This window comes from Tenrec ecaudatus, chromosome 10, assembly GCF_050624435.1.
Source record: "Tenrec ecaudatus isolate mTenEca1 chromosome 10, mTenEca1.hap1, whole genome shotgun sequence".
NCBI classification, from domain to species: Eukaryota; Metazoa; Chordata; class Mammalia; order Afrosoricida; family Tenrecidae; genus Tenrec; species Tenrec ecaudatus.
The window spans coordinates 31,666,255-31,690,219 of NC_134539.1; the positions used below are offsets into that span (position 1 = coordinate 31,666,255).

At 49.6% G+C, this 23,965-nt stretch overlaps 2 protein-coding genes across 5 annotated transcripts in view; one reads left to right on the plus strand and one right to left on the minus strand.

Moving 5' to 3' along the window:
- Positions 1-3,000, plus strand: part of UBAP1 (ubiquitin associated protein 1) — a 61,569-nt gene extending 58,569 nt beyond the window's left edge. For 3 of the 4 annotated variants that reach the window (XM_075560049.1, XM_075560048.1, XM_075560050.1), the window contains 3 exons: positions 208-390; positions 988-1,089; positions 1,871-3,000. In XM_075560049.1, coding sequence (XP_075416164.1) covers positions 208-390; positions 988-1,089; positions 1,871-2,011 — 426 coding nt within the window. In that variant the 3' untranslated portion in view covers positions 2,012-3,000. The remainder of the gene's footprint in view (positions 1-207; positions 391-987; positions 1,090-1,870) is intronic. The other variant, XM_075560051.1, reaches the window with a different exon arrangement.
- Positions 2,874-23,965, minus strand: part of KIF24 (kinesin family member 24) — a 56,713-nt gene continuing 35,621 nt past the window's right edge. Inside the window, exons 7-13 of the mRNA XM_075560047.1 lie at positions 22,261-22,382; positions 21,401-21,506; positions 13,301-13,372; positions 10,528-10,637; positions 5,947-8,124; positions 4,965-5,058; positions 2,874-4,525 (exon numbers count right to left, since the gene is read on the minus strand). Coding sequence (XP_075416162.1) covers positions 4,385-4,525; positions 4,965-5,058; positions 5,947-8,124; positions 10,528-10,637; positions 13,301-13,372; positions 21,401-21,506; positions 22,261-22,382 — 2,823 coding nt within the window. The 3' untranslated portion in view covers positions 2,874-4,384. The remainder of the gene's footprint in view (positions 4,526-4,964; positions 5,059-5,946; positions 8,125-10,527; positions 10,638-13,300; positions 13,373-21,400; positions 21,507-22,260; positions 22,383-23,965) is intronic.

Below are 23,965 nucleotides of genomic sequence, written 5' to 3' on the forward strand. Positions count from 1 at the left end.
GGCCGACCTCTCTCTCTCTTCTTCCCCCTTAGGGTGTCTGAGCAGCACCCCAACTGCCCTTGCTTCCAATCAGACTGCTTGCCTGGGGGCTTGTTCAGTGGCAGGAACGGCAAGCCCCTGGGCTGTGTCACCTCAGTGACATGCCATCTGGGACCTGGGTCAGCGTTCTTTTTCCTTACCTTGCTCCTTTTGTTTCTCCACCACCAGGTCACCCCTCCTAATTTCTCAATGTCACAAGTGCCCAACACTGCCACCTGTCCCCAGGCCTATTCTGAACTGCAGACGCTGTCTCCCAGCGAACGGCAGTGTGTGGAGACGGTGGTCAATATGGGTTACTCATATGAGTGTGTCCTGAGAGCCATGAAGAAGAAAGGAGAGAATATTGAGCAGGTGAGCAGTCACTTGGACAGAGTCCTAGGCCTGTCCCAGAGGCCCCCAGCTTCCTTTTCCTGTGGGCCTGGGGGCCTCTGGCAGGGAGCTTTGCAGGGGAACCCGGTTGGGGCAGCTGCAGTGCTTCTGAGTTGTGGGCTGTGCTCTGGAACCTGGGCTGAGCAGAAGCCTTGGTTGCAATGGGGCTGTTAGGACTTACCTAGCTGTCCCCTGGTCCACTCTCCTGAGTGTAGTCCTGTCTTCCTCCCCCCTCCCCTGCCAGAAAATTGTATCTTGCCATAACTACCCAGGGAGTTCCAAGTGGGGCCAGGAGTCCCAAGAGCCTTAGACCTTTCCAGACGTGGGCTCCTTCTTAGGGGCGGATATTCTCGGTGGAACTTGCATTCTGGGAGATAATAGTTGTGAACACCTTTGGAGGATGGCTGCTCACATTCAGAGAGGGAGGCCAGTAATCACGAGCACCTGTGTCAGACAGCTTCAGACAAAAAATCAAGTCCTCGGACCAGCAGCCAGGCTGGGGCGGGGCGCAGCCTGAGTCGCTGGTTTGAAAGCAGTGAAAGGAAGGCAATAGGTGCTGAAACGGGCTGCTTCTTTCAGATTCTCGACTACCTGTTTGCACACGGACAGCTCTGTGAGAAGGGCTTCGACCCTCTTTTGGTGGCAGAGGCTCTGGAAGTGCACCAGTGCTCAGAAGAAAAGGTGGGAGCCGTCTCACTGCTTCGCGGGAACCCTCTGGAAAGTGGGAAGGAGCCGTGTCTCTGGAGGTTCCCTGCCAGCCATTCACCACTCCCTTTCCTGGTCTGACCTCAGGCAGAGGCAGCCCAAGGCTGTATTTGCCTCAGATGAAGTACTGGGCTGCGAAGTCTGCCTAAAAGAGGGGTCGGCAAACTTTTGAGACAGAAGAGCCAATCTTATTCCTCATAAGTTTCAAAATTATTCGAGGGCCACAAATAGATTTTTTTTACAAACAAATGAAATAATTTTCTTTATACTTTAATTTTACCCCCATTTTACTTCGGAGCAACAGGTATGTACTGAAAAAACCGCATGTGGCTGGTAAGTAGTTTGCCGACCCCTGGTCTAGAATTACATTGAAGGGATGTAGACACCTCCAAAGGGAAAAGCCGTCCAGGCTACAAGCTGAGCTTTTGGATTCCTGGGGTGCCTGCTAGACCCTTGCTGAGCCTGCCCCTGTGGAGAGCAGGTGTTTCTGAGTCCACTGCCTGCCTTAGTGAAGAGTTTGTGGTGGTGGGCCATGGAGTGTGTAGGTTGGGGCGCTGAGTCTGGCTCCTGAAAGGTGTCTTGAGACATCAGCCTGTCTCCTGGTTTCCTTCCCAGACTACCTCTCTTTGCTAGCGCCCCCCTGCCCCCCAGGCTTTTGTGCAGGCTGCAGACTCGAGTGTCCCTCCTGCGGTACTCTCCACTCAACTGTTCTTTGTAGCTAGAGCCTCTTAAACACGTGTTCTCTTCTCTCCCTCAGATGATGGAATTTCTTCAGTTAATGAGCAAATTTAAAGAAATGGGCTTTGAACTGAAAGACATTAAAGAAGTTTTGCTATTACACAACAATGACCAGGAAAATGCTCTGGAAGACCTCATGGCCCGGGCAGGAGCCAGCTGAGAACAGGCCTGGCCTCGGCCTTGCCACGGAACCCCTACCCCTGGAAGCCCTGCAAGAGCCCACCTTCAGGGAAGAAGGGACACACTTCTGGATTTTCTCTTGGGGGTGGAAGGTCAGGTGTGGAGACCATGCTCGCCAGCCTCTACGAGCAACGCCCTGGTCTGGGGGAGAATGGGCGGTTCAGGCACATGAATGCCCCAGAACATGCCTGACTCCCACCCACAGTAAATGTATTTGTGTTTTGAGAAGTGTCCTTCCCACCTTGGCCCTTCCGAGAGGTGGCCCTTGTCTTTCTGAGGCCTCTGTGTCCTCAGCCCAGAACTGGCCCCTAAGGGAACGAGGTGGGGATGGGCAGACCAGCCAGGTCCAGTGCTGCTTGGGGCTAGACACTTCCTCAACCCACCACAGCCTCCTGGTAGACTGAACACATCCAAGTTCAGGGTGATTGAAGGTTTTTCCGGGGTCTGCTTCGTTCCCCTCCACGTTTCAACAGTCTCTTAGTGTTACACTGGTCTGCGATGCCTCTGCGGTGCAAAAAGTCACCTTTCCCCAGGGCTCCCCCCCCTCCCCCCCAAGTTAGCCTCCTTCTGCCAGGCAAAGTCACCATGCTTCCCTGCCCCAGTGCCCGCCCTGACTTGGATCAGACCACAGCCCTTTCCCACCCAGGGTTCACTGCTCTAGGAAACAGTCGTCAGTTAAAGAAATTACTGGCCCCTGCACAGCACACTGAACAGGGGGCAGATGGGTCACAGCTTAGCTGCCCAGCAAGAACACCACTGTTCTTGGAGGGCAGCCTGTCCCTTCACCCAAGGCTTTAGGATGACGCAAGTTAACTCCTAGTCCTAGAAATCAGTGTCTCTGGTTTATTTTGTATTATGTTGTACATCATTAAAGCTCTAAATACAAAGGATATACAGTCTTGATGAATCTAAAGTAATTTGCTAACTATTTTGATTCTTTAGAGAGAACTAATAAAAACCTGAAAGGTGTGTCCTGCTGTGATCATGTCCTCATTCTTGAGAGGCTGCTTTCCTCAGGGCCAGGGCTGTGGGGGATTTGCTGCTGGGGATGGACTGGAACCTAACCGTTGCCTAGCAATACTGTATGCCCACTACAGGTCTGGGACTCGGAGCTAGCCCTCCTGTCAGCCCTGGTTTCTGTGTGCAAAGGCTGCTGGGCCCTGACCGAGCTCAGGTCTGGCCTGGGAAGGAAGGGACCTTCTGTGCAGACAGCAGGCAGGATGGGGTTGAGAATGCCTCCTGGTTCTGAGGCAGTGCTGTCATAGCCAGGATCTGATTTCATCCCTCAAGGTCTTTGCACTCACTGCTGTTGCTGGTTGGAGAGAGAGCTGTAGAGAGCCTTAGTCCAAACTGGGAGTACAGTGCCCTCTGCTGGTCAGATGAGGCATGGCCCGAGACTACCAAAGGTTTTAGCCCTTTTAAAACCTTAACAAAGTATGCTTTGCTAGGGGAAAAAAAAGTTTCCTATATTATGTGCATCAGGACCAACGTGGCCTAAGAACCTCACTTTGTCCTAGGATGGCTTTGGGAGGCGAGGGACACTTGTAAGTTTTCTGTGAGCATAGAACCCAGATGCCCAGTCACTGAACAAAGGGATGAGGTCTTCTGGGGTGAGGTGGAGCCAGGAGATGGACATGCTGAAGACCCTCCAGAAAGTGCCCTGGGCTCTTCAGAGAAGCGGCCCCCACCTTGGGCCAAAACCTAAGGGTGGCAGAAGGTGAGGTGTCTCCAGCTGGAGCCATAGATGTCAGAGGCAGGGAGAGAAAAGTTCTGAGTCAGGGATACCTCCTGTCTCAGCTGCAGGAAGTTTGGCGGGGGAGGGCTGTCAGCACAAACCTGGGGTTAGAGGTGCAAACACTGTTTGTTAACAGGCACATCAATATTTATTCATTTTATGACGTTTTCAAAAGCTAACTTAAAGCCCCCAAGTTGGTGGGGGAGAACTCAACTCGTCCCCAGCACAACTAAACTAGGGGCTGGTATTTGCTAAGTCTTAAAGGAGGACAATTTCCAGTTGATAGACGCCCCAGGCTCAGGACATGGCTTTCCTGTAATGGACCTCTGACCTCCAACAGATCACTCCCTCTTCTGATCCCCAAACTCGGAAACAACATCTGGGTTACTAGACCCAATTGTGTCCTGACCCAACAATTGGTCAGTAAGTGAAAACAAACTCTTCTAGTCCCAAGGAGAAGAGGCACGTGCAGTTCTTCAGCCTGGTCTTCTGCAGATACTCCCAGGCACGGCCCTGTGTGGCTGCGGCAAGGCTGACAGGGCAGGACCAGGAGTGGCTTCTGGTCAATGTGGGGATGACCCAAGAATCCAGCGTGTTGTCCTGCACTACCCCTAGCCTCTAGGACACAGCTGCTCTCTCTGGGGCTGCAGCCGGCCTGTGGCAAGACAGATAGAGCTGCAGCTGGCTCCTCAGACTCTGGATGCACTTGGACTTCAGAGCCATGATTTCATCCAACTGGATCACAAAATCTTCAAAGTCCTAAGGAAGCAAACATACAAATGGCTGGTCTGCTGGATTTGCTTTTCAGGGCCTGGGACCCTCTGGCTGAAAACTGCAGGGTGGTTGCCAGGTACAGAGGGGCACCAGTTCCTCAGGGTCTGAAAGACTTCTAGGTATAGGGGTGTCTTACAGGTGGAAGTGCCCTCTGGTCTGCACATGGCAGGCAGGCTGGTCAGTCACTGCTGCCGTCACAGAGAAGACCCCCCCCCCCCCAAAAGCTAGCTGGAAAGGACAGCGGGGAGGGGAGTGAGGCTGACTATAGCAGCACCACCCCCATCTTTGGGCTCCTGGTTCCTTTGGCCTTCAAGCTCCCTGAGAGTGTTGAAAGGAGGCACAAGACCTCAACAGTAGTGGACGACAGCAACCCGTTCCAGGCCACTAAGCCCCACAGCCAACATCAAATATTTCGGCCGCTTACGTGAGACGTGCACTGGCTCATCAGAGTCTCCTCCTGGCAGCCCAGCTCGGCCATTGCCTCCAGTTGGTCCTGGTGTGCTCGGATCACCACTTGCCTGGAACGCCAGAAGGGAAACAGCCTCCTGAGGACATGGACACACATCTCCAGGCCAGCAGCTGCCTCTGCCCAAACTGGTCATGGCTTTGACTAGGGCCCCCAGCCCTTTCCTGGGATGTTCTTTTCTGGGACTTGTCAAGGGACCAGGGAGATAAGGGGGGAGATGGCTTCTGCCCCACCCTGCCCAGCACTTCTGGGGAGCACGGGAAGGAGCTGGGTGCTGCTGCTGCTTTTGCACGGCTCCCAGGCCGTGACCACCGAGATTGACTCGGACAGGGATGGCTCTCTGCGCATGGAGGACCTAGGGGCCAAAGCCGGGGCTGAGCTGAAAGCTGCAGGGCCATCTTGTCACACTACTGATGGGCCACCCAAGGGAGGCGGCGGCCTCACCTGTGCATCCCGCATGCCTTTGGTCATTGCTCCCTGGTGCTCCTCCAGCTCTTGGGGGCACCTCACAAAGGACTGCAGCCTAATGGAAGGAGCAGCCTCCAGGCCCATTTGAACTGTGTGGCCTCCACCTCCATCCTCTTCCACAACTTCCTCACCACCTTTTTGGGTTGTACCATTCTCACCAACCTGCCTTGCTCTGTCCCTCACCACCCTGTCAGTGCTCCAGGCTGTCAGCTGTGGCTCCTAGGACCGGGCAGCATTTCCACAAGCAGACGGACCATCAGCCTGGTGGAGGGGCAGCATCTTCCCTTCCCTCGCAGCATGCCAGGTGGGGGGTCCACCCGCACTGGCAGCCTTGCTCCCATGCCTGCTGCTCCTCCAGCATGTGACAGATGCAGCCAGGCAGGCCCCTTGGTGAGCCAACCACAGCCATTCCCATGCAGAGCATGGGGCTGGAGTGGAGGGAGGGGTGTCAATAGGGAGAAAGCCAACTTACTGTGCTTGCCCCAGAGTGGGCTCATGGAGTGTCCTTGCAGTCCTGGCTGAGCAGCTGGGGACCAAGGCAGGATCTGGCTTTGCTAAGCACCTTGGTACTGGCCTGTGTTTGTCCTGGTAGCAGGACAACTTCATGGGGTCTGTAGACAAATCCAGTTGCTGCCAACCCCGCCCTGCCAGCTGATTTCTTCCCTGGTCCCAGGGCTGGCCAGCCGTATCAGTCCTTCCCGTCCGAGAGGGGAGCGGAGGTCCAGGGTGAGGTCTCCCAGTGTGTGTGTGGGGGAAGGGCTTTCCCGGGGAACTCCAAGAGCCCCCCAGTTCTGTGTCCTCGGCGTCAGCATCATAGTGCTCACTCCCCATGGGGACCTGGGAGAAGAGTCCAGGCACTCGGCTCTGGCCGGCCACTCCCAGGCCAGCATCCTTGCTGGGCAGTGTGTCCATGTCAGGTGGGTGCTGACGGATGGGTGATGGGGACAGAGCTGGAAGACCAGGGCCAGGCTTGTCGTCAGGGGGAGATGAGGAGAGCCACAGGGGCCTGTTAGCTGTTTGGACTGCCTCGTGGTCACCAGGTGACACAACTGAGCCTCCTGTGTCCTCTGTCACTCGGGTGCGGGCAGCCCCAGACGGGAGCACTTGTCCCAAGGGAGGCGAGTGGTCATCACCGGGGTTCTCCAGGAGGGACACAGAGAGGGGGGCCATCAGTCCAGAGGCATGCTCAGAGTACAGGCCTGATTCCCCTCCGGAGGCCTCTCCTGGGAAGGAGTCTGGGTTTCTCACAGTTCTGGTCACTGGGGCTGGGCCACCTTCACGGACTTCTCGGAAAGGGGTGGTGGCTGTGTGTCTCTGGTCTGGGGACCCCAGAACTGCGATGTGAGACAGTGAGACCATGAAACTGTCCTCCAGTGATGGTGAGCGGTCCTCCCTGAGATCAAGGGTGGGGTCCCCATTCCTCCCTGGGGGATACACAAAATCCACCTGTGAGCAGTAAGGCTTCTCTGCCAGGTGGCCTCCTGGAGAAAGAACCTGGGAGGGGGAGTCCTCCAGGCTCCAGTCCGAGGGCAGCTGACTGGGGCTGCGGCTGTGGGCCAGCTCGGCCCTCCTGGGGCTGCTGGGCTCCCTCGAGCACACCCAGCTTCCTTCGAGATTCTTCCTGTCAGCCTCTGTCCCGGGGCGGGAAAACAGGCTCTGCCGCCGCTGCCCGGCCCCCTGCTCCTCAGCCCTGCGCTCCCCCTGGTGAAGGAAGAAGGGGTCCTCACTGTTCGCCAGGGCATTTCTTCGTGCCGTGCTCCTCTGACCGGACACGTGTGAGAAGGAGTCCTCGCTGAAATCACTGTCGTCGAGGTCTTCACCCTGGGCCCCATCCTGGCTCTCAGGACACGAGCAGGATGGAGGGGAGGTCTCCCTTGGGAGCTGGCCTTCTTGGGGCCGGTACCGGCATAAAAGCCTCTCAAGCGGCTGGTACTTTAACTTCTGCTGGAGGAGAGGTGGCTGCTGAAACTGCTGGTGGTAAATGCGCAGGTGCTCCTCCCGGTCTTTTTGGTGTGGGGGGATGTCTGTCCAGGCCTCCAACGTGGGCCTGCCCACCGCGCCTGCCTTGCTGTTCCGAGTGTTCTCCGCCAAGTGGTGGATGTCGCCAAAGGAGAGCTCCCCTCGGGACACCAGCTGCTTCTGCACGGGCTGCACAGGCTGCACCTTCTTGCTCTTGGTAGCCAGCCGGCTGGATCCGAGGCCATCGTCGGGGCCAGGGGCCCGGCCTTCCCACCCAACCGCAGGCTTGCTGCCTGTGTGGCTTTTTTCAGAGCACAAGGGTGCTGGTTCTTCTGCCTTCTTTTTACCCAGGTGTCCAGGACCCCTGGCTCCTCTGACAGGGCTAGTCTGAACGGCCCAGCCCTGCAGAGGACTCCCTCTGGTGGCAGTCCTGCTAGTAGGAGCCCGAGGCTCAGACGCCAAGGGGATATTGGGTGAGTGGACAGTCAGAGGCTGGGCCTTCCCTCTCAGGGAGCCAGATGCCACTGTGAGCGATGGCTGAAGCCCTAGCTTGACTTTTTTTGGAGAACACTTGTCCCCTGGCAGGGCTCCAGGGGAGTTCTGAATTCGTTTGGGGGAGGAGCTTCCAGATGTCTGATTCCGACCCGCGGCTGGAGCACAGCATTTCATGCCTTTCTTCAGTTCCTTCACCCTGCAAAAGACCACTTCCGTTACATGTATGCACGCTCATATGTGTTGACATGTGTGCGCGCTCACATGTGTTGACAGAAACTCACAGGAAAACAGTCCCCAAGGTCGGGAGTTCTTACTTTATGCGACGAGAAGAAACGGGGCTCCACCTCTCTCAGGACGAGATACCCTTCTTGAACTGAACAGCTGCAGGATCACGAGGGGCTGGGAGCCAGGCCCAGCCCTGCATGCAGGGCCCATGCTGTGCCTTTTCAAGATGGGCCACCCTCCAGAGCCCCGTGTCTACCTGAGCCCGAGCCCTGCAGTCGGAAAGCACTCCAGCAATTCCCTGAGCTGGTGGCATTTAAGGGAACAAAACCACTCCAGAGATCAGCAGTCTGGTGCTAATTCCATGAAGCAAGAAACTGTCTCTCCCAGGGTTGCTTAGCCTCAGCCCTTCTGCCACAGTGGGCCCACTGACTGCCATGGGAGAGGGTCCCGGGCTCGGTGGGGTGCTTGCCCGCTGGCTCCCAGCAATGCTCCCCCAGCCCCAGCAGTCGAAACTCTGCCGACACTGGCAAATGTCCTCGGGGCGACACTGCTCTGGTGAGAGCCACTGCTCAGCTCCGCAGGGAGCGCGGTCTCTGCTAGGGTTGAGTTGCCAAGCTCTAAGTCTATTGCTCCGTGACACTTAAATAAAAACGAGTTTTGCTTGAACACACGAAAGCTTTAGAATTATAAGACAGCATCAAGCAAAAAGGTGACACTCCAGGGGCTTGTAATTTCTACCTTCAAATCCCCTGGGAGGCGCAGTCCTACTGCTTCGCTTCATGAGCTCCTGGAAAATGGCTTCCTATTTCTGGTTTTGGTCCTACCCAGTGAGAGCCAGGTGACCCAGGTAGCAAGGCTATGAGGAGACGTGATTGGAACCTTCCCTACGGGCTGCAAGGCAGGCGTGTGTTTGAGTAGGAAGATGCGGGTGTGAATAAAGACACAGGAACGTGTCTGGGCTTCTCCTTAGGTGTTACCAATACGTCACACATAAGAGCAGGGGCTGAGAGGTGCCGCCACACATCTAGCTGGTTCCAAATTGCTTCTTTGTATACACACACAGATTTGAAAATTATATAAGGGTGGGTGGGGGGAATGCTCTAAGACAGATGTGGTGCTGATTGTATAGTTCCCCTTGATATGACTGAGCAATTGAAATATTTTATGTATGATATATATATATATATACATTATGTGCCAAAAAAATCTTGGAATAAAAAAAGAGTGAGAAGCCAAAAGTTCCTCCTGGAAGCTGGAGGAAATCACTAGCAACCCGAAGGGCAGAGCGAACAGATGTGGTTATGGACGCTTCTGAGTACACACTGTGTCAGTGACTGGACGGAGCTCTTGCCTGACGGTGCAGACGCTGTCCTATAGGGTTGCCAGGAGCCCGAATGGACTGGACGGCAGGCAGTCGATATGGTTGTGGTTCTTACAAACGAGGAAACTAGGGTCAGGGAAACACAGCCAGCCAGTGGCAGAGTCAGGAAACAGACTCTAAAGCCTATTCGTGGAGTCTTTTTTGAAATCACTTCTATTCAGTGCGATACGGTGCATAAAGCATCTCCACAAAGAAGCGCCGTTCATCCATTCGTTTCTACTGAGCATCTATTAGTACTGGTTGGTCCGGACTCGCGACCCTATGTGCAACAGCAGGGAACCTGCCCCCTCCCAGCACAAGCACCCCCCAGGACTGCTGGGGTACCAAGAACACGGTACAGAAAAACAAAAGGAAGGCTTCTGTTCTCACTGGACTTAACCAACAGCTCACTCCTCTTTCCCAGTAGGGTTCATAAAATGCCATAGAGTCAGTAATGCAAAACAGGTCAAAGCGTGTTAATCTTGACGAGCAAGAGAGATTCGAGTGAAGGAGCCAGAAGGTCTCACCCTCGGGACAACAGAGGCTGTGGAGGAGGAGAGGAGGGCGCCCCAAGCGCCCAGAAAGAGCCCAAACAGGCACTAAGATGGCTCAGCTCTGCCACCAACTCCCGACACACCCTTGCAGAGTTTCTGCCCTTCTCTAGCCCTCACCTTACCCTCTGTAATAGGCTTAGTTGCTTTTGGACCAACATGGCTCAGAGTGATTTTGCCTTGGTCAGTAATACATATTGCATTCCTCTGATTGGGGCTGAAGCAGCCACAAGCATCTCATGCTCGCCATTTAAATGGTGGCTTGAAAAAAGCCACCAAGATGTCAGTGCACTCCTAAACCAGGGACGATGCTGTCTTCCACATTGCACACTTGCAAATGGTAGGGCCTACTTGGTCACCTTCTTTGGAAGACCAGTTGCTATTGGGGCCAAAAGCAGGGCTCAGGGAGCTCCAGGTGGATGAGATACGCAAGCACACGGGCCACCGGCAGAAGCCCACTCACCGGTCAGCGTAGCGCAAGGTGTTCAGTGTGTGCTCGGTGGCCATGTGGCTCGGGGAGATGTTGGCGATCATGCAGGTTTTGGCATTGCCAATGAAAGAGTCCTTCAGGACCTGTCCGGAACAGAAGGCAGGGCAGTGAGTGAAGGTCCTGGGCAGAGAGAGCTTACTGACTCCACAACCCTGGGCAGAGAGGCCGCCTCTGCTATAAAAGGCAATTCAGAAAAGAAGAAGCCAAATGGCCCAAAAAAGCACCCATTTTACCACTAAGCAAAGAAATGCAAACAAACCATTCAAAACTAGCTAACTTTCACCTGTAAGATTTAAAAGTCTGAAAATTCCCTGCGCTGATGAGTGTGTGAGCTGGGTGGGCCCTTGCCCCCCCCCTCGTGTGCCTATGGACTATGTGTCCTGGCTGGTATGTATTTGCTGTGGGCATTTAGTAGTAGGTACCAACATGTAAAATTGCGCACACTACCGGTTTGGCTCTTACACTTCTAAGACTTGACCCCAAGGACATAATCATTCAATTGACAGAAAGAAGAAAAATGTACATGTATTCATCACAACACTGTTGATAATACTGAAATTGGAAACAATCTCAAAGTATAGCTATAAAGAACACACTAAAAATCATAAAAGGAATACATCATAACCACTAAAAATAATTATGTACAGCTTGTATTCAGGTACATGGAAAGATATCTAAAACATGTCCTTGAAAGTGGGCAGCAGGGGCACAGGACACTAGCCCACCCAAGGGGAGGGTATTGCTTATATCTCCACAGGGAAAGAGGGACCAGACTTCAACCCAGTGCTCCAAGATGTGAATGCAGTGTGCTAGCGTGGAGTAGGGAACCGGTGGAGAGGTCTGGGGGGCCGGCCCGAATCCCAAATACTAAGTGGACACCTGACCCTCTCCCCAGAAGAATTTATTGCAAAGGACGGCAGGGAGAGGGACTTATCTGATCGGAGCACAGGGATGCTGATGAAGGGGGAGGAGGAGTGAGTGGAACACATGAGGACGATGATGATCCCAATTAGAGCAGCCAGTCCACAGAGAGGACCACATGACAAGCCCCACTATGAGACAAGACGTCCCTCACTGACCCATAGCTCTACAGGGGACAACACCAGAGACACAGTGTGGGAATTGCACCTGATCTGATCCCGCCACACCAAGGCAAAACACTAAGGGGGTGCAACAGAACAGCAAGGGAATGGAGTGGTGAGTCCCCAGGGAATGCTGAAGGTGGACTTTGGGGCCAGGGCGTGGTGCCCCAACAGACTGGACTGGAAAACACTCCTAAAGGCCAACAAATGATCCTTGAACTAACTACAAAAAAAACCCATGTCCTTGAGGGAAAGTGTTTGTAATGCCCTACCACTGCACCGGGGTCTCTGAGAGACGCCCGAAGGGTTTTCATGGAAGCGCAGCAAGTGGGTATGCCTGGCTGGGAGTGAGCAGTGTAAGGTACCTCGTGGCGCAGTTGGGTTATGCATGGGGCTGCTCACCACAAAGTCAGCAGAGCCACTACCAACCCTTCCTAGGGGGAAGAGAAGACGTGTCCTCCCACAGACATCAGGTCTTGGAAATCCACAGGGACAGTTCTACCCTATCTATAGGGTTGCTATTAGAATCAACTTGACAATGGACTTTGGGGTTTTTACTGTCAGTTTTATACTTTATGTAATGATTTAACTTAAAAAAAATTTTAATTGGAACATATTTTTTTGAGGATGGAGAACCATAAAAACAACAAGATAGCCAATGTCAGAACCAGGACCCACCACCTAAGAGGGTCCCCAACTGAAATCATGTTTGAGAAGACACACTCTAGCCCGCAGGCACTCATTCTGACTAGTTTCCGTTCCATCTTTAGCTTCATTACTACTCTCTAGATATAAAACCCAAAAGTAAACTTACTGCCATCGAGTCAATTCTGACTCATGGTGACTCTACAGGACAGGGCAGAACTGCCCTGTGGGTTTCCAAGACTGCAACAGTTTGTGGGAGTAGAAAGTCTCATCTTACTCCTGTGGAACTGTTGGTGTTTTCAAACTGCTAACCTCAAGATTAACAGTCCAATTCGTAACCACTAGGCCACCGGGACTTTAAATATAGTCAATGTTAACTGCTTTTTTGTATCCTCTGGACTCTTTCTATGTGGCTGCATACAGCACTGCCATTGATTCGACTCCGACTCATAACAGTGCTATAGGAGAGTGTACTATTAATAGTCCTTCTGGGGTTTTAAAACTACATCTCTACGGGAGTAGACAGCCTCATCTTCCTCACACAGAGCAGCGGATGGGTTTAAACCACTGACCTTGCAGTCAGCAGCCCAATGCATAACCAACTATGTCAAATGTCTTAAAGTCACCAAGACAATCTCATTACATTGCTCTATAGCTTACTTTTCACACAACAATACATCTTGGCCATCTTTTCTGTCAGCAAAGGTAGATAAAGATAGAAATATTGTATTCTTCTTAACTGAAGTCTTTTTTTTTTTTGTGGTCTTGAAACACTGGTCTAACTCTTGAAGCAAGAAAGCACCCGGTGCAGCTACAAGACCAAGGTTTGGGTGCACGGGAAATAACCAGAAAGGCCAGAAGAGGGCTGCAGCTCCTTCAGCCAGCGAGACAGCTGTGTCCATCCCCACCCTGTCCTGCAGGGGTCTCTTTCTTCCCCCTTTTCCTCACTACACCTAGCGGTCTGCTAAAGGAAGAAATGAGTGAACTTGAACACATTCACCGCTCCGGTTTCACTGTACCTGAGTTAGCTTGCTTTGCCTGAAGGGAGTGTGGGTGTGTTCCTGATCCAGGGCTCGGATACACTCCTTCAGCTGCAAGGGGCGGAAAAGAACAAACACATCACATGTAATGCTGAGAGAGTAAGGGCGGACGCTAAGTCCATAGGGAGTTTAATTTCCTTAAGTTATGCTCAGGTAATTCTGCAGAAGAAAGTCAACATGTCCTGGTAGCTTCCTGTTCACCAGATGGGAAACTGCCTAGATTAGGGCCCTGGCTGTACACTGCAGCGATGAGGGCGAGATGAACAAGAGACCTGTGCTGCCGGGGCGCGGGAATAAAGTGTGTGGAGTCCGATACACACAGACTGGACGGGGCAGGAGGAATTGTTGAAAGTCAGTTGGGAGGGGCATGTGAAATCCCCTGGGACTAACCCTCATTTTAGAAATTTGGGACAGTGGCTCAAAGGAAAGGGGGTGTCACTTTCTACTGGGCAGAGCAGAGCTCCTCACCGTCGAGTGCTCACTGGGCATCAGAGGGGCATGCGGAGGCAGCATGCCATCACAAGCAGCAGGGAGAGCAGCGGCGGGGAGGAGCCTCCCGTGTTCCTGCGTGAGCTCAGTCAATGAAAAGGAAACAAGGGGAGAGGGGAGGACACTCGGAGGTGTCAGAGTTGAGAGCCCACCACGAATAGGTAATTAGCTTCGAGAGCTTGCTGTGGCCATTCTTAGTGGCAGCTACAGAGGCCTAATGTACCTGCCCCACATCACATCCTTTGGAAGACAGAGTATAAAGCTCCCAGAAACTGAAGGGTATAAAAAGGTATTAGTGAATTTCCCCCTGCTTTTTTAACAACTCAATCCAATATCCTCAGACTTCAGCACTAGAGAGGATAACAGGCGGCCAGGTGTTTGCTCCTGAGTTATACCTGCCCTTGGGGCCTCCCTCCCCATGTGGCTCCTCCATGCTCGTCCAGCCCAGGGGGGACCACCAACCCCTGCCCAATCAGAATGAAATGGACAAGAGGATTTATTAAACGCTGAGAGAGAACCCAGGAAAATACCAAAGAAACAAGGGACACCTTTTACACCTCGCAATACACAAGCTCCTTGTTCTACTCTAGAAGTCCTTACTCCAGGCGCGTGAGCATGCCCTCGCCCGTTGGAGAAACACAGCCCCAGAGCGTTTGTGCGACTTCACACACAATTCTTCCCAGGCCTCAGAGCTGGTTCCTAGGCCACACTTCAGCTGTCCAAACCAAGTATTTCGGACTAAAGGCCATTCACTTAATATTTGTATAGAGTCCTAAGGCTATCCAATAAGAAGGAAGTTTGCCTAATTTACTTAACAGACCTGCTGTGAAGATGAAATTAATTCCTATATAGTAAATGCTTAAAATCTGTTGGTTCTGAGGCTGGCTGCAGGGCCGGGGCAGAAAAAGTACAAGATAAGCCTGGACAATCTTGTGGCGCGAAAAAGCAAGGAGGTCAAAAAATGTTGTCGCTGTTGTCCTGTCTCCTAGCGCTGTATGTAGAGAAGCGCACTGCACAGCCTGTGCCGTCCTCACAACTGTCCTGCCGTTTCACTCCATTCGAAGGCATGCAGGAGCCAATGTGGAGGACTGCCAAGGGGCAAGTCTGGAACACAATAATGATACCCATCGTGTCCCTCTGGACAGAGCAGAGCTGCCCCTGTGGGTTTCTGAGGCTGCACATCTTTATGGGAACAGAAAGCCCCCCCACCCCCCAGGAGGAGATGGAGACTTCGTGGTTAGTAGCCCAGTGCAGAACCCACTACCCTACCAAGGCTCCTTAAAATAATGGTGGTAGTGGGTTATATGTATTCAAAAAATAATAGAAATAGTCATGTACTAGTATACATAATATAATAAAATTGGGAGGACAGGCTTTTCCTTACAACAGGGTTCCAATTAATAACCACAGACTGAGGGAATGGAGTGGCAAGGTCCCCAGGGAATGCTGAAAGTGGACTTTGGGGCCAGGGCGTGGTGCCCCAACAGACTGGACTGGAAAACGCTCCTAAGGGCCAGCAAACGATCCCTGAACTAACTACAAGCTTTTCTCTTGTGAACTGTTTTGTTCTGTTCTTTGTCAGTGGTTTGTTTTTGTTGTTTTGTTGTCTGGTTGCATACTGTTGCTTTGTTTTCCTCTGTCTTGTTTTCGTGCATGTTAGTGTCTCCACAGGTCTGTCTGAATAGGACAGGCTGGATGAACTATCTGGAGGAAAAACAACGGGACCGACAGTTCCGGGGGCACTTGGGTTGGGGGTATAGGGGGGGTTAAGGAAGTGGTGTTAACAAACCCAGGGACAAGGGAAAAACATGGGACCCCAAATGGTAGAGAAGGGGGAGTGGCAGGCCTGGTGGGAAATGATCAAGGGTAAGGTTGCTTAGCGAAGAGGTATACTCTAGCCCAGGTGGCGACGAAGCATGGTAGTAGGGCAGGAGGAAAGTCAAGGGAGATGGAGGAAAGAGCTAGGAGTCAAAGGGCATTCATGGAGGTCTACACAAAGACATGTACATGCAAATATATATAGGAGGATGGGGAAATAGATCTATGTGTCTATATTTATAGGTCAAGTATTAAGGTGGCGGAAGGACCTTGGGCCTCTACTCAAACACTCCCTCAATGCATGAATACCTTCTTTTATTAAATTGGAACTCTATGATGCTCACTCTCCCGACACAACGGCTGGAGCCAAAGTGGGTGAACAAGTAAATGTGGTGAAGAAAGCTGATGGTGCCCGGCTATCAAAAGAGATAGTGACTGGGGTCTTAAAGGCTTGAAGATAAACAAGCGGCCATCTAGCTCAGAAGCAACAAAGTCCACATGGAAGAACACACCAGCCTGTGTGATCGAGTGGTCCCAAAGGGATCAGTTACCAGGCATCAAAGAACAAAAAATCACATCATTGACTGCACACCTCCATGATAGGATCGCTGAAGACAAATGGGTGCATAAGCAAATGTGGTGAAGAAAGCTGATGGTGACCGGCTATCAAAAGAGATAGTGTCTGGGGTCTTAAAGGCTTGAAGGTCAACAAGCGGCCATCTAGCTCAGAAGCAAAAAAGCCCACATGGAAGAAGCACACCGGCCAGTGCGATCACAAGGTGCCAAGGGACCAGGTATAAGGCATCATGCAAAAAAAAAAAACACCACGATATAAGTGTATGTATGTGTATATATGTATATATATACCATATTAAATGAAGGGGGAAGTGCAGAGTGGAGACCCAAGGCCCAAGTGTCGGCCAATGGAGATCCCCTCATAGAGGGGTTTAGGAGAGGAGATGGGTTAATTAGGGTGCGAGGTAGTACCGATGAAGAACACAGCTTTCCCCCAGATCCTGGATGCTTCCTCCCCCCAACTACCATGATCCGAATTCTACCTTGCAGGGCTGGATAGGACAGAGGCTGTACACTGGTACATATGAGGGCTGGAGGCACAGGGAATCCAGGGTGGATGAGACCTTCAGGACCAAGGGTGTGAGGGACGATGCTGGGAGAGTGGAGGGTGAGTGGGTTGGAAAGGGGGAACTGATTACAAGGATCCACATGTGACCTCTTCCCTGGGAGAGGGACAGCAGAGAAAGGGGGAAGGGAGACTCCGGATAGGGCAAGATGTGACAAAATAACGATGTATAAATTACCAAGGGCACATGAGGGGGGGGGGAAGGGGAGGGAGGGGAAAAAAAAAAGAGGATCTGATGCAAGGGGCTTAAGTGGAGAGGAAATGCCTTGAGAATGATTGGGGCAGGGAATGTATGGATGTGCTTTATACAATTGATGTATGTATATGTATGGATGGTGATAAGAGTTGTATGAGTCCCTAATAAAATGTAAAAAAAGAAAAGAGGAGAAAAAAATGATTAGGGCAAAGACTGTACAGATGTGCTTTATACAATTGATGTATGTATATGTATGAACTGTGATAAGAATTGTATGAGCCCCAATAAATTGTTAAAAAAAAAAAGAGTTACAGGAAAAAAAAATAACCACAGACTGAATGAAGGGAATAGAAAGTCAAAGAGACAAACACTATGTAATAATAGTTCAAGCAAGAATCTTTAATGGATACTAAAATTAGTGAGCAAACACATGATAAAATGTTATAACCATGGGGCAGGAGGAAAAAAACAGAAAAAGAGGAAAGAAGAAAAAGTTATAAATGTGTATACACATGCAAATATATAAGCATATGTGTATTTGTTTATATATGTGTATTTAAGGGGGTATCCCCCCAAAAACGGAAAAAGGCTCTGCTGGGCAAAGCTTCCATAGTATGCATTCTCCCTGCTAGGAAAGCACCCAGCAACTTGTTCTGAGTTAGTGTACCCAGTGGCGTAGCCTGGGAAGGTTCTCTTTGGTCACAGTGAATTTTTTCATAAAAGTAGTTTCACCTTGAACCTCGTGTTTTTGTGATGGCTGATTTAAGAGAACAGAGTGAGGCAGTGAAATTTTGTTTCTTGCTCAGGAAAAATGCCACAAAAACTGTTGTGATGTTGAACACAGCTACAATGACAGCACTATGGGATAGTTTTTTTGTTTCAAAAAAGATGAAGTGTCAATTGAGGACAAACCTCATTCTGAACATCTGCCACCATCCCGAATGGACAAAAATGCCAACTCGTAGTGCATTTGCTTTCATTCTACCAGGTCAGACTGTTAATCAAGCTTTTGATACAGAGGCTCTGAAAGGATTGTGTAACAGTGTGCAACAAAAAAGGCCTCATTTGTGACAGACGGGGGACTGTATTTGCCACCACGACAATGCACCTGTTCACGTAGCCATCTCAGTGCACCCGTTTTTGGCAAAAACAGCATGCCTCTCTTGCCCCACGTACCTTACTCACCTGACCTTGCTCTGTGCAACTTCTGTTTCCTCGAGTGAAGAAGGTCATGAAAGGACAGCAATTGATGAGGTAGAAGAGGTGAAGACAAAATGAGGGCGGTGCTGTCAGCCATCCAAACAGATGAGCTTGAAAAGGGTTCCAAGAACGGAATCGCTGATTTGATAAATGTATTCAGTGTAATGCAGAGTACTTTGAAGGTGATGTGGTTGTTTTGTAAAAAAATTTAAATACATAGCTTTGAAACAAATGTTTGTTTTTTGGGGGGTACTCCTTCATATATGCAAATACAACAAGGAAGCAGATGGACTTTGGGCCTCTACTTAAATCTTACTTAAGTACAATTATGGTTTGTTCTAATATGGCATTGTATGATATTCACCTTTCTGACAAGATTACATGAAAGCCAAGATAGATAACCCTTTAGTAACAGTAGCAGCTGTCAATGGTCCCCTGAGGGGACAAGAGGGGAAAGGGGGAAATAGGGAGCTGATAGCACTGGTGACTAAAACCCCACTCAGTGGGAATGAACAATAGAATTGCATGTGAATGGATATATTGGATGTGTAAGAGATGGCAACAAAAAAGGGTCTCTGGGGGATCTGGTGGGGGGTGAGAGGAGATACAGGGGAGCTATGATCAAGGAGTTCAAGAAAGAAAACGTTGTGAAACTGTGGTAGCAATTGTACAATACTGCTTGCGGTGATGGAACTATGGAATGTTATGGTACCTGTTAAGAGCTCTCAATAAAAGGACTGAAAACAAATAAACATAAGTGTATTCTCCAAGAAATGCTGGACACTTTAACTGCAATAATCCATTCTGTGTAAATTTGTAAATAAGTGCCAATTTTTAAACTTTAATAAAAAAATTATAATCTCAAAATATCTTCCCATAAGATACTTAAAATCATTTTACAAGGGAGAAGCCTGGTAGATACCACCATAACAGAGTGATCAAATCAAATCATCCCCACCAATAATGAAACAAAGGACATCCCATACCACTTGGTGGGACACACAGAGAAAAGTTTATCACTTCTGTGGTTGTCTTGCTAAAAACACATCAAATCAAGAGAAAACATCACACAAACCTAAATTCAAGAACCTTCTGCAAAATAACCAGCCAGTACTCTTCAGTGATGCCAAGATCACAAATGACAAAAGCTGAGGAGACTACAGAGACATAACATGAGATCAGAAGTGGAACTTGGACCCAAGTGATCAAGGGGAACTCCTGGTGAAATTTAAATAGGGTCTGTAGGATTAAGGAACAGTATATGCCAATGTGAATTTCCTGATTAATATCACTATGCAATGTTATGTTAAATATTAATATTAGGGAATGCTAAGTATTAGGAATGAAAATCAAAATTGTTTTGTACTATTTTTGGAAATTCTTTATAAATCTAAATTAAAATCACTAATAATGATGATGAGAATAGAAGTGCTGACGCCCTGTCTTGCCTCTCATTCTCTCACTCACTTCCATGAGCCTTGACAAAATGCGCCTAGTTAGGACGTCAGTTCTGATCAAGAAGACAGAATCAAAGCGGAGGGTCACAGGCAGCACCACGTGCTCACGCAGAGATGAGGAAGCTCTCTCCCTCTGACCGCAGCATGAGCTCCAGTATACTGCTTAGCTAAAAAAAGACAGGTGCAGAAGCTGGTACAGTATGCTTTTTCCTCCTCTGCGAAAAGAGGTGAATATAAGTAAGTAAATAAAATGAACTTAGAAAGTTTAGGAAAATGATTAGTCGGAATTGGCTCAATGGCAGTGGGTTGGTTTACAAGGAGGAAGAATTCGCTGGGTGACTTTGGTGGTTTTGTGTCAACGTGGTTGAGCCAGGACTGAAGGGGTTTGGCAACTGCGGCCTTCTAAATATAATCAACTCCATGATGGGCTCTGCCATAGCGACATCTCCTTAGGGTGTGGCCTACTTGATATTTAAGTAGGTCTGTCACATCAATCTCTGGTTCCAGAGTTAAAGGTCCACCATATTGCTTGCCAGCCCTGGCAGCTATCAATGTCTTGCTCTATTGCTTGCCGACTCTGGGAGCCACTAGAGACTGCTGACTTTAGATTCCTTTGACTCTGCCAGGCCTGATCTGCTGATATCCACCAGTGCTTCACCTTCTTGCTGCCTATTTAATTGGCTCTGGCAGCTACATAGCTCTGGAGGAGCCTCCAGCTTAACATCTGAGAGCCAACAGACTTGAACCAGACTGGGCGTACCCACTTCTACAATGATGTGAGCCATGTTTCTTGATATATACTTTTCTCTTTTTATTTTATTTCTCTCTCTTTTTATACCTATATAAGCATCACCAGTTTTGCTTCCCTAGAGAACCAGAGTGGCAAAATGGTTATATGTTGTCTGCCGGCTGAAGGTTGGCAGTCTGAGCCCATCCAGAAGTGCCTCAAAAGACCGACCTGGGGATGAGTGACCTTGAAAGCCCTACCCAACAGTCCTCCTCTGCACTGCCAGGCGCAGAGCAGTGTCTGTGTTACCGTTCCCCTCCGCAGGCCATCTCGAGTTAGAATCAACCGAACAGCAATCACAACAAGGGAAAGGAGGGGACAAGAATGGAAACTAGACTTCACTCTTATGGTTTGTTTCCTCCCAATTTTAACTTTAGAACTATGTAGGTGATTTAAATAATCATACAACTAAGTCAAAATTAAGAAATCAAAAATTCTTAAAAACAATCAAAATCAAGCAAGTGAACCTAACTGAATATGAATTTGGTAGACTTTAAACACAAAGAAAGAATGATTTCAAGAGACGTTGCAATAAAGTATTATGACTGAACATTCCTAGTGGGATACTTTCAAAGGTTAAAAAAAGAAAAACTACAAAGAAATCATAAGATTAGTTCCGGAACCTGGTGGCAGGTACATGGGAGATCGTTATATTATTTGTTCTATTTTACTAAGTTTGAAAATTAATAAAGTTTCAGAACTTGGAGAGAGGTGAGATTAATTCCCCCAAGCTAACCGTTCAGCAGCTGCGGAAATACTTGTTCCTAATTGGCAGGGACTGACCAGAGAAGGCAGGCCAAGAGGGGAAGGAAGGGTTGCTGAGTCTGATGGGGCAGCGTCTCCCACCTCTGGAATTCCCCTGTCTGTTAAGAGCACGTCTGCTGCTTTTCAGATTCCACTCCGCCTTCCCGGATAGCCGGATTCGGCTCATGGAAAGGAGGGCAAAAGCTCTCAGCAAAGATTGATAGATTAAAGCTCTGGAACCACTTACCGCCAGCAGACTCTGGTTTATTTCTGCACCTTCCATCTTGGTCTGTCGGTCTGCATCCCTAGCATCTGCGGCTCTTTCACTGCCAGCCAAGTCAATAAAAGAGATCCTAGAGAAAGAGACACAGCAAGGATGTCTTCTTAGGGTCTCTGGTTTATTTTTACTTCAGGCAGCATTTTGTGATGGGCCCATCCTCAGGAAAGACATTACTGTCAGCTTTCTAAAATGCTGTCCTGCCCGCTGCTGTTGGCACCTGTCACTCAAATGGCATGTCTGCTCATTTTAAACCTTTGTGAGAAACTATGCTTGAAATTAATAAAATACTCTTTCCATGAGCCTAAATGGACACAATGCAAATCACTTAGGTGACTACTTAGATAATTAAACAGAAACATTTTTGTGGGCTGCTTTCCATTAAAAAAAAAAAGGCTCATTACTCAGAGGTGAGATAGGCTCATCCATCAGAGTGGCAGAGTTTGCTAAGTTAGCACCAGAAAAGCAATGAATGTACCCAATTGTCTTATGCCTTCTTTCAAGAAGGATGGATTAATTTTCCCTCTTTTTTTGGTCTGTAAGCTCTCTGAGATGGATTCCAGGCTGTTCTTCTGCTGATACTGTGCTTCAAGTTAGGAGCAATCAATGTCCCTCTTAATAACTTAGGGTTGACCAACAATAGGTCATTACTTCATGGTTAATCAACGGATGGCACTTTAGTGCGATGATTTATTTCAGGGCTAACAACTCTACTCTGTGTCCCTGCAACGGAGGGCCCTACGGCCGGGGATCCTGCTGTTGGTAATGCATATGTCAAAGTCACATTAGACAAAGGGAGGCAATGCAATGCCTGCACATTTTGAGCTCACCTGCCAAACGTCCTCTTGGCTGAATCCTTGATCTGAATTTGTATGATAGCATGGGAGCGGGAGGAATCTGCATTGACTCCGGTGGCCCCAGTGCTCCGCTCTTTGCTGCCCTTCAAGATCACCTGAAAATAAAATCGAGGGTGACTTCCCCAAGGTACAAGCACAGTCCCCTGGTTCCTAAGAGTTTGCGTCCAGACATATACAAGCTTTGTCAGTTTTTCCCCACCATGTGCCAAGTTGCCCAAATACTAAATCACACAGAAAGCGGGCCTAGTGGCAAGGAAAACAATGTGAAATACCAATCTTGGGGGAGAACACGGCATAGCTCAGAAGCTAATTTACTTCTTGATCTCTTGTGCTCTTTTTAATATCTTTGATGGATTTAGCTCGACTAAAATCTCCAGAGCATAACTCAGCTCCGAAACGAGGTCTCATAATACCCATCTATCTTAGTAACTGAAGCAGAGGATAGAAATGTGCATTGTGGAATGACAGATCGCACTCACCTGTTCTGGCAGAAAGGAGGCCAGATGTGATGTGTGGTGAGTTACTGGGAATGGTATGAGCCCATGATTTCCCTTGGGACTAGTCCCCACGCAGGGGAGAAAAGACTAACTGGGATCCCTGTGGCCACAAAGGAGTGGGTGGGGGTATGAGGCTTCAGGATAGCCTCTGGCCACTGAAATCAGCTTTGCATAAATATGTGGCCCTGATTTTGCACAGCAAAAAGAATGTGGACTATTGAAAGCCTACTATTGAGAAAAAAAGGCCAATGATTTTCTGACGGACAAGAATCTTGATTCCGAATCAGGCAAGCGTGGTGAGTGGATCAGTCTCTGTAAAGGCAGGTCGTCCTGGAGCTGCACTGGTAGAGCCAGGCAACAGAGCTCCGGGGCGGGGGGACACTTCCTGGAGGAAGGATCGTACCAGATGCACACTCAGCTAACGAGCGGTCATGCCTGAGTGTGTCTGAGGATGATCTGTGAGAGTGGCACCTGAAGGTGACTCTGAGCACACATGGTGATACTGAGTGAGCATCAGCCGTAACACCTCACAGTGAGAGGTGGCACCTCCGTTAGCAAGTACTTGTGTTTCAAGCCAATCGATGCTTACGAGGGTAACTGTGTCCGGGATCCGTAATTCATCCTCACTTTCCACCGTGATCTCAGCTGGTCTCCTTGTACATCAGATGTACTGGATGTAGGCACGGTGCCAACAGTGAGGAGACAGGTTGTCTCTCCAAGACCTGCATGTTGACTAACAAGAAACTTATGTTTCTTTCTCTTTTAAAATGTTTCTTTTTTCTTTCTTTCTTCTGTGTTTCTTAGGAAACATAGTTTATGAATGGATAGTGTCATAAACTTTTCCAGGGTAAAGAAGTTGCCTGCCACCAGCCTGCCCATTAGCACATTACGGCCCAGAGCAAAGTGGAAGGGATTTCTCTTAGTCACTGCCCTTTTCCCAACCAATTGGACTAATCTCTGGGAACCTACCGCTTCATGAAGGTCGGAGATATGTGAGGCCATAAGAAAGAGGGCTGTGAAGAAGCATTTTCCTTAGGATTCCACATTAGGGGAAGCGCTGCCAGTAAGAATGGAAGCCACCAAAAAAAAAAAAAAAAGGAGCCACTTCAACTTCAGCATGTCCCATCCTTGTGTGTCTGCTTTCCACCACAAAGGGGGTTTTCACTTGCAGGTGACAATCT